The 13,230-nt window shown below is 43.8% G+C and overlaps 1 protein-coding gene across 1 annotated transcript; it reads left to right on the top strand.

Moving 5' to 3' along the window:
- The first annotated feature begins 80 nt into the window (after positions 1 to 80).
- LOC120951620 (protoporphyrinogen oxidase) lies at positions 81 to 1,855 on the top strand. Its single transcript, XM_040370420.2, has 2 exons — positions 81 to 149; positions 220 to 1,855. Exon 2 carries the CDS (start codon positions 279 to 281, stop codon positions 1,713 to 1,715), a length of 1,437 nt encoding a protein of 478 aa, XP_040226354.2. The 5' UTR covers positions 81 to 149; positions 220 to 278; the 3' UTR covers positions 1,716 to 1,855.
- The last annotated feature ends 11,375 nt before the right edge of the window (positions 1,856 to 13,230 follow it).

Raw genomic sequence — 13,230 nt, 5'->3', positions numbered from 1 at the left:
TGCGATCGGGTTCAATTTTGACAAAATTTCACCGATCGTTTTTTGTTCTTTGGGATTGTCGACATTGACTTTTTGACAGCGTTCGGCTTTTTTTGTAAACAAAACATCTAACTCCTTGTTATCACAACATTACCAACTCAGGGGTAATCGTAAGTCAAATTAAAACACAGTATTGTGCAATAGTATTCGTGATTTTATTTGCCGGCACTTTCTCCGTAGCGTACAAAACCATGCCATCGTAGGCATTGCGGTCAATTTTGTAGAGACACATCATCACAATGACGGCCATCCTCGGCGCCGGTATCAGTGGACTGGCGGCAGGCCATTACTTGCTCAGGAAAACACCGACTCTACCTCTTACCATTTACGAAGCGACGGATCGTATCGGTGGTTGGATTCGTTCAGAACGCAGCCCCGACCATGGATACGTGTTTGAAGCCGGACCGCGCACCATTCGTCCTAAGGGCCCGGCGGCAAGCAACACGCTCGAGCTGATAGAAGAACTGGGCCTTACCGATCAGGTGTACTCCATTAGCTCCAACCATACGGCCGCCCGGAATCGTATGATTTACGCGAAGGGCAAATTGAATCTGCTTCCCAACTCACTCGGAGGCGTGCTGAAAACGGTGCCGCCCTTCACGAGACCTCTGTACTTTGCCGCCTTTCACGATCTGCTGGCCGGCCGATCCAAAACTCCGCTGACCGATGAATCTATGTACTCGTTCGTGGAACGAAGGTTCGGCAAGGAGATTGCGGACTACGCGGTCAGCTCGATGCTGTGCGGCATTTGTGCCGGGGACGCTAAACAGATCAGCGTTAAATTTCTCATGAAAGATCTTTTCGAGCGCGAACAGCGCCATGGCGGTGTAATTGTAGGGCTGCTCAAGGAGGCACTTCAGAATCGGAAAAAGAAACAACCTCAGAGCGTTAAAAAGCCTGCCACCCAGATGGCACGGTTGGCCGACAGGGCAAAGGCGGAGAATTGGAGCATCTATTCGATCCGTGGCGGTTTGCAGACGTTGCCGGAAACGTTGGCCACCGATCTGCAGGCGAAGGGCGCATCGATCGTAATGGGCACCAAGTTCGAAGAGCTTACCTTCGACGGAGACCGGGTGGTGCTGCGGGTCGATGGGAAGGAGCAGCTGCTGCAGCATCTCGTTAGCAGCATCCCGAGCTACAAGCTGGCAAAGCACGTCCAGAAGCAACACCCCCAGCTGGCCAGCACGCTGAGCAGCATCCCGTTTGTGGACGTGTGCGTGATCAATCTGCGGTACCGGAGGGGCGATTTGTTGCAGCAAGATGGCTTCGGCTTTCTGGTGCCTCCGATCGAAAACCTACCGATACTGGGTGTCATTTTCGACAGCTGCTGCTTCGACATGGACGACAACACGGTGCTGACTGTGATGATGGGAGGAGCGTGGTTCGAGCAGTGGTTCGGGAAAAACCCGTCCGACGAGCATTTGCTCGGGGTTGCACTCGAGCACATTAAGAAGATCTTGCACATTGAGCAGCAGCCCGACAGCTACAAGGTAAACTTGCTACGCAAATGCATTCCCCAGTACACCGTTGGCCATCAGGATCGGGTGAAGGCCATCCGGGCGTATGTAGAGCAGCATCGGCTTCCGCTGTCGCTGTGTGGTGCTTCGTACGACGGTGTCGGCGTGAACGACGTTATACTATCTGCTAGGAAGAATGTTGAGACGATACATCAATAAAAACGACAGGCACTATTCTTCTCTTCGATGTATGTTGCAGGCGGGATTTGGTTTCGGGAGCACACACGCACTGCCTATTTAAGTCTGATACTTGATTCACAATAAAGATATGTTTTTGACATACTGGTAACTCTTTGAAAGACAGTGAACAATCGTATGTACATTGGTTCTTAATTCATCCGATCAGTTCCAAAATCTTATCACTCTGTTTACCGAGTCATGTTCTAATGATAGCTGCACTATTGCAACGGTCACGAGAAACTACTGTTCGACGAAACAATTATACGTATCTTTATGTTTATTAAATAGAATTGTTCGCCATACGGCTTAACAAAATTAAGTTCTTATGTACTGATGCCACACCTCAGAGCTAGACATCAAGGAGAGGAGACACTGGAAAGGGAGGAAGTCGAATAGGTGGGATGAAGAATTGAAAGTGCATATGGCGCACAGCAGCGGATCATTACGTCCAACAGCTGTACGGCGAGGGGGAATATATATAGAGGGGAACGGGAAGGAATGTAGAGAGGTATCGAGGAGAGCAACGTTGACGTATCAGACCAAGCAACCGATATCTGTCCTCGTAAGGAGGCAATGCAGAGTATCCCACTCTGAGGGATTTACTAAGAGCAAACTTGGTGAACTATCTCTGCAGGCGCTCTAATCGGTCAATTTAGAAAATTAGGGCGCGGGAACGAGTGAACGAAATACAACAAAGAAAGCAAGTTTACGTTACAACAGGGAGAGAAATGACCTAGAATGTGTTGCAGGATATCACAGTCGGCAGGAGTAGATATTTTAGGGACAAAACCATGTTGTTCAGCGATGATCTCTAATACTGGTGTACCACAAGGGAGTATCCTAAGTCCATTGTTATTTATCTTTTCCATCAATGATGTCAGTTCTGTTCTACTTCATGATTGTTTTCTGTGGTATGCGGACGACATCAAAATATATTATCCTGTTTCCTCTCCCGGCTATTGCTCTGTACTTCAAAACATCCTTACTCATTTTTTTCCAGATGGTGTAACGATAGTATGCTTATTCTCAGTCCTAGTAAATCTAATGTCATTTCGTTCGCCCGTTTCCGTCCACCAATCATCTATTCGTATACCATAGATAATGTCCCTGTAAACCGTGTTGATGTTGTCCAGAACTTTGGTGTTATGCTGGATGTAGTTCTTACAATCACTAATCATAATGACTCCCTGATCTCCAGGGCCCGTAAAACCCTTGGAGTATTGAAACGTGTGGCATATGATTTCACTGACCCCCTATGCCTTAAGACATTACAGTGGAACCCCTCATAACGAGTACCCATCATAACGAGTTCCTTCGCATAACGAGCAAATCTAAATGCTCTACGAATATCCCTCTTAACAAGTAAAATCTCGCATAAGGAGCAATTTCATTTTTGTTCCCGATAAGAAATCGTAATCATTTCGAGAGTTTCAATACTAAGAATCGTTAAATATTAAGCTATTTCCAAAAGAGGCATATGCCTACACTTATATGCCATTCACCTGAACACAGCTATAAGCCATATACCTACACTTTTATTCACCTAAATGAAAACCTTTATGAAAAAGAGCCTCCCGTATAACAAGTGGGTCATTGGAACGGACTAAACTCGTTGTGAGGCGTTTCACTATGGGGTTCTGTTTTCTAGACCTTGAATACTTGAACTTGAATACCGTTCGGTGAGCTGGTCGCCATCGGCTAGGATCCATATCGACCGTATCGAGAGAGTGCAGAGGTCCTTTACAAGGTTCGCTGCTAGCTAAATCCTTGAAGTTAGCTCTTCTTTCCTGCGTTATTACGAGGAAATATGTTATCTGTTCGGTCTGTTATCCCTAGATTTGTCCAATCTTCCATCATTGCATCACTTCTTCTGCACTGTGTTGATGCACCATCCTTACTCTCGTCTATCTCCTTATATGTACCATCTCGTACCCCATTACTTGTTCCTTCTCGTCGCACAGCAATAGGACGCAGAGATCCTCTGTTACGCGCTATGGAAATGATCAACTCCACATCCCATTTGTTTGATTTCAATCTCTCCTTACTTTCCTTTCGCTCCCATCTACCATCCACTCCCTAAATTCGTTACCCCGTATCGTGCTGCTTTAGATTAGGCTTACATTAGGTTTAGCATATTAGTTAGGTTTAGTAAATAAGTCCATTGGTCAGCCACGAAGCAAACTTTGAAATATATTGAAATATTTAATAAAAAAAGGAACGGTAACTATTAAGGAGAAAGAAATGAATGATAAACTCAAATATTTTAGCAGGGGCACGACATAAAAGAGCTATACCACGGTAATTGGTAATACACACGGGATTGCCTTTTTGCGGATAGATATAAGCCAAGCTTGCTTCCACATCCAAGGAATGCACGAAGAACAAACGGATAGACGAAATAGTTAGACAAGCAACGGAGCAAATGTGCGTCGACATTTTTCCGTCAGGATCAGGTTTGTATGAGAATTTTAAAGCATTCAGAGCACTAAGGACCGATTGCTACAGAAAAATTGCTCGAGAAAAGCTCAACAAAAAAAAAACGAGCAGATGTAACATGAAACAGAGATAACAATTATGGAAAAATAATTGACAAAGGTGTATTTCACATACAACAGAAACAGAATTAATTATAACAATTTTGTTCTTTGCGTGAATGATCTTCGCCCGCCACGCCGACCTCATTTGCTTGCCAATGGGGGTACGACGGTCCAGTTGCGAATCGTTCCCCGTCGAATGGCCTTTACAGTAGCAGATACATCTACTATTAAACCCCGTGGCTAATCCGAAAGCCAATTGGCCCTCTTCTTGGCAAACCGGTGCGGATGATAGAGTGAGTTAGTGAACTGGAAACAATCAGTCTAGCGAAGAATTCATATCCACAATTGGCAGTTTCGAACCGTTTTCCTAGTCCAATTTAACGGACATAATGCACCGGACAATGGAATGTTTTCTCAACGATAAATCGATACATAATGTCACCGATAGAATCGGATCAACATAATCAAAGATGAATAACTATAACCAAGCATAGGAGTCCACGGTGGTGCGATTGGTAGTACTTTTAATAATGTACACACGCCGTGTGGTTTCTCTACAGTCTTTCCATTACATTAGGCGACCGATTTGTTGCCCTAAATCGTTCCTACACACTGCCACAAGCGCAAAAATAGTCGCACAAAACGGTTTGCTCACAGCACACACACTCACACTCACATACCGGTACAATACCAGATATGGATTCATAAGGAAAGCGATAACCGACATAAGCAAAGCTTTTCATTTTCTTTTCAATTTGCACATCCAATCGGTTTTGGATGGAGCTGCTAAGAAACGAGCCCCGCGCAAGGGGAGAGGAGTACGTGGCCAACCAGAGCGGCAGCAGCAGCAGAAGTAGACAGTTGCCGTGTACAGCAGCGGCTACAGAACTGGTCCATGACCGTCACCATATCATACGGGCACATTATGGGCCGTGAATGAGCCGGGTAGAAAGTGAACATTACCGACATTGCGCTTCACATACGGTTGGAGGACAATTTGGGCATGGATAGAAAACCGTTCGCCGTTGGCTTTTATGATAAACGACGTGACGAATCATCATCGCCACGGACGAACTAGTAAAGGAACTAGATAGAGAGAGAGAGAAGGAGAAGGGGGTGGCATCTGCTCGGAAGCTTCCAGTGGTCGATCGGGAGACAAGGCCCAGTGCCGCCGTGGTTCGAAAGAAAAAGTAAGTGAAATGTCCGGTACGTGAGTAAATGTAAACTCACAAATTCATGTCATGCCCAGGCTCGCCAGCTGGCTCGGGGTTGTCCCACGCACTAACTAGGGCCTCGAAGGGGGTGGCGCACAGGGACATCGTTTGGAATGCACCACGCACAAGCGTACTTGGTGGACGTGTGCGCCACATCGGTGCGTGTGTTCTATCGGTTCATACAGCGTAGATTGCTCCCTACCGATCGATTTAACTTTGTTTTTCACTTTTACGTTTCATAATGTCGACGCGTTAACGTTTGCATTCCAGCGCTCAAATTGCATCTCCCCTCTGCTGCCGCGGTGCGCTCAGATGCATTCGGATTTGAACCCTTTTTGACATGATCGTAAGCAGAGTGAGTATACATCGCGCTTGAATGTACACCTGCTCCCACTCCCGCTCCCACTGATGCTTCTTATCGTATCGATTGATATGGCGTCACGTGCTGGAACTAATCGATCTGTGCTGTGCTGTTCGGTTCGGTGTTCACTCTCCATTAGCTCTTCCATGCCCTACAGACAGTGTGTAGTGTGGTTAAGTAGCGCTACAAAAAACATTATCAAAGTTGGCGGTGCCGATGATCGACACACAGAGAGATCGCACAAGTGCATCTTGGCGGACCGAAGGCCCATCGCTCACAATGAACGATACAAGAGCAACAAAGCGCGCCACGAGAGCAAAAGCAAAAGTGTGTGAGGGATTTTTCTATAAAAAAAAACAAATACACACACGTACCAAACACTAGTATTGAAAGTGAAAATAAATTTACATACCACCACAACCACCGCATGTACCGCTTGTCTGTGGCAGCATCAGGGAATGTTTGCTAAGGGTGGATTGGGGGGTGCACGATGATCATTTCGCTTATGCCCCGTCACGCTTCCGTGATATTACATTCAATTAATTGCTGTGTTTATTTCATTTTCGTTGCATACCGGCACACACTTCAGCGTCTTTTAGGATGAAAATGTTTTATTTTATGGTGCGATTCATAATATTGGGCAATATTTTGGATGTTACAGAACAGAAAGGTAATTACAACTGTTACGCTACATAAGAAGAATTTAATATACAAAAGGTGTGTGAAATGTTTCAGGATCGTTTTTTAAATTTTCTTACAACCTAATAATGCCTGTGTAAAAGGACATTTTCTAGCAAGGCACTTAAAGGAATATTTATATTAAAAACACAAATCATCTCTCAGTGTGACATGTTTAGAAGTTATTTTAATGTAATATTTTTATTTCTATGTATTTTTTTAATATTCATTGAAGTTTCATAATAAAGAATGTCTGTTTTCCTATTTTTTATGCAAACGACATTAGGCGTCTTCCATCAATTGCGTTACGCTGAAATTTCAAATATATTTTTTTGTAAATTATCCCTTTTTCACTGTATTGCGGTACATTTATATTTTGATAATTTTAACACGTTACCATTATTTTAATATTTATATAACTTAAAGTTGACCCATATACCAATCAAATTCAATATCAATTTTGATAATTTGGATCCTCAGCGCCCATTCTGCACTTCCAGCACCATTCCAGATTTTTAGCTTGTCCTTTGGCTTTAGATAAGAGTGCCGGGTATCTGATTAAAACGGAAATGTGTTAAATTCTACACGAACGGAACCGAATTCGGTGTTATTGAAGCTTGTTAGAGACTTATCTAATTTCGTTCAAAAATTGTTTCATTGACTCGAGACGTTGCTGTTTAAATGATCTGTAATCGCTTTCGTAGTACAGTCGTCAACTCGTACGACTTAACAACATGCCCGTCATGGGTTCAATCCCCAAATAGACCGTGCCGCCATACGTAGGACTGACTATCCTGCTATGGGGGAGAATCAATTAGTCACTGAAAGCCAAGCCCACAAGTGGGTACAGGCAGGCCTTGACCGACATCGGTTGTTGAGCCAAAAGAAAAAGAAGAAGAAGAAGAAGAAGAATCGCTTTGTTTATCAAAACAACCGGCAACGTGAAACGCAGGGAATATTGTACAATTTTAAAGTTATTCCTACGTATGGAATGTTGTTATTCTTTAAATGTTTGTGACGATGTGACGGTATAAAGTAGCGCTTGTGTAATGTTTCTCTATTTTCTGTGCATTTTGTTAACACCCACACTTTATACAGTAAATCATTACAAAAAAAATCCATTCTGTTTATAATTACATGCAATTCGTGTGGTTTAAAAATAGTCAAAATACAGTAAAACAAAACGCTTTCCTTAGCTTTAACCTGACGCAAAGCAGTTTGACAAAAAACCACCTCCGATTGAGACAGGTAATGCAAAAGTCCTTCGTTCAGTTTAAAAAGTTTAGCCCCCTTCACCACCTATCAGCGTTACGCAATTGATGGATGATGCCTAAAATATTGTCATACTAAAAGCAAACTCTAAAAAAAAAACAATTCTTTCAACAACACGTTTAAAAAGCACAAAAAATAACAAAATTCCTATAAAACAAGCGATAGTCTGATGAAAACAATGTATAATAGATAAATAAACTAACTCTACATTAAACCCTAACACACTGCAAAAATTGGGCATAGCTGTTGGACAATGCCGAAAGCTTTCAGTAAACCCACAAGACGACCTGAGTATACTGGCAGTTAATTTCCACTGCCTTATCTATAGTTATTTATTGACAAGAACTGTCCTTTTTACCCCGCACGAGACACTTTGTTTAAATTTCGTATATTTAATCGATCAATTTTCTTAGATTTTTCACAAAAATATTATCAATATTATACAGCCGCAAATGCATCCCTGATAATTTTCGAAATTGTTTTTACCAATTAGTTATCAACTCTTCTCTCCATCGTGATAAAAATAACGTCATGCAATTGAATTCAGACGTTTTTTCTTGTTCTGTTGAAACGAACCAACTAATTTTAATTTTTTACTTTTTTCATACACTGAACAACGTAGAGGGTGGTGCCCATTTAGCCCCGTTTTCGTATACACATTTTATCGTTATCACTATTTTGGGGCTGATCGTTTGTTCTAGCCCACTGCCCAAGATAGATAAATCAGTTTGATCAACTTAATTTGATCAAATCTAATATAAATTGGGTTTCATCGCTCGGATTTATAACAAGTCACATCTAAAACTTTTCATTGTACAACGTCAATGTAGAATGGATAGAAAAAAATGGCTTTCATACACAAAACAAACGCCATCATTATTATCGATCGATCCTCCGAGGCCCCTCCAATAACTATCCTGCCACGCTGGATGCTCATTAAATTGTCAGCCATTGGCAAGGCACCCCCCGAAACAACATGTGGGCATGTCTCGATGCACTGTCGCTCCGGCCTCCCTTACATACACACAACAGGCGATATTATATCCTCCCAGCAGCTGCCTCTGCTCGCCAAACTGCCTTCCAGAAACGATGGCCGGCTGTTTTTGGACGGTTTATTGGGACTCCGCGCTGACCAGCGCGGTGTACCTCCCTCACAGAGTATGTTGTTTGTTTTATGCTACGCTTTTGTGCCCATATATACCCTCCTCCCCCTCCTTGGTTCCCCTGCTCTTCTACACCGCCCACCGCGAGTGATAGTCTGCCGGTTCGGAAACCGGGTCCACCCGGCCAGTGCTAACAGCGCCACCCAATTGCAGGGTGCACTCGATTGCACAGATCCGTCCGAAAGTGCAGCAAAACAAGCAAGCAAAAGAAAGTAAATCCACCTCTCCACAGGCCGCCGCCGCCCACGGCCGCTCGCGCTTTTGTCTGTTCGCGCACACTACTCGCGCATTAGTTTTTTTTGTGTGCAGATCCGCGTACAAAGTGTCAGTGTGTGTGTGTGTGCTGCAGAAAGTTACAAACAGCTTTGCATATCGCGCGATGATCGCGTTCGATCTCGATCTCGCAGCAGCAGCAGCAGCAAACTGATCGGCGAAAACTAAACTTTCGACCACCGAGGGGGTGGTTGTCGTTGTAACTGTAAGGGAAGGAGGGAGGCGGGGGTTACAGGTGCTGTGGGCCATGGACAGGGGCAAACGCCAACGCCTTGCGCCGCACTATGTACAACAATTCAATTTTGCTCCAACGATCGCATTCTTCCGTTCCCTCGAGTTATGCTAGAAGGGAAAATGGTGTAAAGGACTGAACCGTTCGATATTTTCCTCCCATATACGTACACACGAGAAGCACGGAAATCGAAAGTCATTGATTAATAGGCAACAATGCCGGTGGGGCAGCAAAAATGAAATAAAATAAATAGATTAGCCACCCTTCAAGCCCTCCCCGTGTCGTGGCAGGTGTGTGTGTGTGTTTGTGTGTGTGGAAAATGAGGAAGGCAAAGGGAAAGCCACCGCAGCATCTTGTGGTGCATTCGAGCCTCCTGCTGGAAACCACCCCAACCATCGAAACGGGCACAAAAGGGCTCGCGAAAAGAAAATTGCCCGCTCGAGTGGTTGGTTGGTTGGTGGTGGTGCCGCCCTGTTGTGTGGCAGCCGACCGCTTATTTCTCCCTGCGCGCCCGTTGTTCGATTTGATTAACCACATTCCGTGCAATGGCCACATGGCAAAAAAAAAACCCTTTCCTCCCACCACCCCGTATCATTCCACGGCGGCGGCGGCGGACACACCATCATGGGCTGTTTTTCCCCGTCTAGAGCACTGCCCGAACGGCTCCCTTCAGCGCTTTCATTCCCACGGCCATGGGCGAGAGAGGGCAATTAGCGAGGGAAAACGGCTAACAAGACGCAACGTTCTAACTCGAGCCCGCAGAATTGGGCGGACGAGCGTTGGGCGTTTAGCGTTAATTTGCGTTGCTCTGTGTTTGCCAATAAGGCCCACCCGCTTGATGATGCGTCGGGGATGAAACGAAGAAACATGCCGTGTTTTGGATGATTATTATGGCGCGATCTTCGTAGCGCCGTTTCCTCGAAGAGCAACCGGGTATAACTGTGCATAGATTGCTTCAACTCGCTACCGTTTTTAAGTATCTTTTTTAAAGTTTTGGTTAACTTTATGCTACACGTCTTGCATACATTTTTCAGAATTTTTCTACAAGTAATTAAAAAGATAAAGGAGCAGTGCTGCAAAATGTCATGAGCATTACGAGATATTCACCAATGAAAACAATGAACATATCCGTGGTAGATTGATGCTCATTGCTGATACTCAATAGAAGTGATAAAATACTGAAATACTGATAAAATACTCAATAAAAATACAAGTAATGCCGGCGCAAGCATAATCGTGATTTTTTCAGGCTGTGAACAGTGCTGGCAAATGTCACTGTTTCAGTCATCAACACTCATGACTGAAACGGAGCTCCAATCAGCTCACGCACACAACTGAGATGATCAGTGATGAGTGTCAAACAGCTGGAGGACCAATCACATGCTTGGTGACATTTTTGTCGGCGATAATCATTCTTGGAATCTACTTGACGTGAGGGCTCAATAACTAAAATCAGCATGCTTTCTCCCCCTGACTGTTTTGAATATCTGTCGGGTCAGAAATAGAGCGAGAAAACATGCTCATTATGTTTATTGAAACCACTCGCAAGCACCGTATATCTCCCATGACCATTGATCACCGACTGAAAATGTCGCGACCAAGTGACTGACCAAGAGTTGGTTGCACACAATATCACTAAGCATGTGATGGTCGCACCAACTGTTTGAGGCTCGCATCTGATCATCACAGTAGAGCTCGTGACGCTGACATGATTTTGTTTCAGCCGGAATTTGTCATGACTATGTCAGTGACATTTTGCAGAACTGATCACAGTAAAAACAAGTCATGACAAAAAGACTGTCCAAGCGTTGATTGCTAAAATTTCACCAAGTATGTATTGGACACACCAACCGTTTTGAGTACCACCTCTGATTATCACAATTGAGTACGTGACACTGATATGGATTTTGTTTCAGTCAGACTTTTTACGACATTGACAGTGACATGTTGCAGCAGGAGTTTCTACTTGAATAAAAACCGTTACATTATGACCCTTGCTGGAAGACACCAACATCAAATAAATTTCCCACACAATGTTTAAAATCAATCTCTTTACAATGTATAATCAACATAATACACTAATAAGGACCATTTTATGAAGTTTTTGCATTTGTCGTAATTGTGGAATTTATAAAGTTCAGATGACAGATGTGTTGTAACGGTTTTTATTCAAATCGAAACTCCTTTATCATTTTCATGACTCATAGAAAAATCTGAAAAAATATGTTAGACATGTAATGTACAGTTCTTAAAGCTATTAGATCCATTGTAATGTGAACATTTTGTTAAGTGCTGAAAAAAGTGTTTTTTTTTTCAAACAATCCTGTCAACTTTGAAAAACTTTATCTTTAAACCGGTAGCGAGTTGAACCAATCTATGCAAAGTTATAAAATAAATAGTGTTACGACGGCGAACGGATCTGTGGGCCACGCGAAGGATGCGGCCTTGTAAATCAAACCCGCTCGGGTAACAGCGATCTTCTCAACCGTTCGACACCAGTAATCAACCTTCCCGCTAGTTGCTCTCTCAAGTAATTTGAGGAGCCTATGCCGCAGAAGGGGGTGAAGAGGGATGAGAGATTTCTTTCGTGATCCGAATATGCAAAATTAAAAAAGGCGAAGTTTCTTAGAGTTGCAAAATCCGAATGGTTTGTTTATTAAAAGTTCGGTCCCTTTTATACCCCCGGAAGCCCATACAATTTTTAGGGTGTTAGTTTATCCTTTCCGAGGATAATAGTACATAAGTGTACGTACGCGTGAGTGCCGCATGTTAGTGTATGTGACGCATTTTTATTCCGCTTTTACACGTAGCGTTCCCGGTTTCTAGATTAAGGTGATCGCGCACCACGCGAATTTACAATTTGACACGTCCGTTACGAATTTAAGAATTGCGAACGTAACAAATAGGTTAATTATACTAAAAAAATCTATGAAAAATTCAAGAGAAAGATGGCTGTGGTTTACACACATAATCCAAATTTAAAGTCAATTGGATTCCTAGAATCATAGAAATAAGCAATCAAAATCGATTTGGCCTCCCGGGCTAGCCGACTTGCCTGAAATAAGGTTAACACACAGCCTTACCAACAAATCTCAGTTCAGTTCAACAGTATTGCCCCTTCATTTTTTACAGCTACCAAACAAGCACATTAATAGAAATAAGAAAGACAGGGAAAATTGCAGTGATTGTGAAACCGCTTAAGCGACGCGCATTCTTTTCACACCACTTCTACCGCTCAGCCGCTTCTGCAGCGGGTACAGTTAGAATGGATCTCGTGCCGCAAGTCCTCATAAAAACCACCGCCATCACCCCTGCACACGTCTGTCCCAGAAGAGTGACAGTTTTGTAAATGGGCGGGAGGGGGGGGGGGTCTTGTTCCGTGGCCAAGTAGCGGGCCCCGGAACAGGTTTGCAGCATGTGCAATTTGTGCAATCAGGTTCATGTGCGTGTGGAGCAGCACAGTAGCCCACAAGAACTGGTCGGCGAGTAACGGATCATACCCTGGGCTAGGCCAATGTCAGGGTCGTCTGTAGCTGGGAAGCAAACGATCGTGTGTGTGTGTATCGTATCAATCGATCATCTTTCCTACAGAACTACTTTACTATTATGAGCAAATTTTGAAACGATCGTCAAAGCTAGTAAAGCAAAAGCAGACCTAAGATCGACTACACAAACTGCTCTTACCAATGTGCAAAAGAAAAGTCACCCCCCACGATCACCCCTCCTCCCCCTCCCTCCCCCCACCCTTTTCACCCAAACAAGAT

This window comes from Anopheles coluzzii, chromosome 2, assembly GCF_943734685.1.
Source record: "Anopheles coluzzii chromosome 2, AcolN3, whole genome shotgun sequence".
Taxonomy (NCBI): domain Eukaryota; kingdom Metazoa; phylum Arthropoda; class Insecta; order Diptera; family Culicidae; genus Anopheles; species Anopheles coluzzii.
This window is presented reverse-complemented; position numbering and strand designations above follow the sequence as displayed.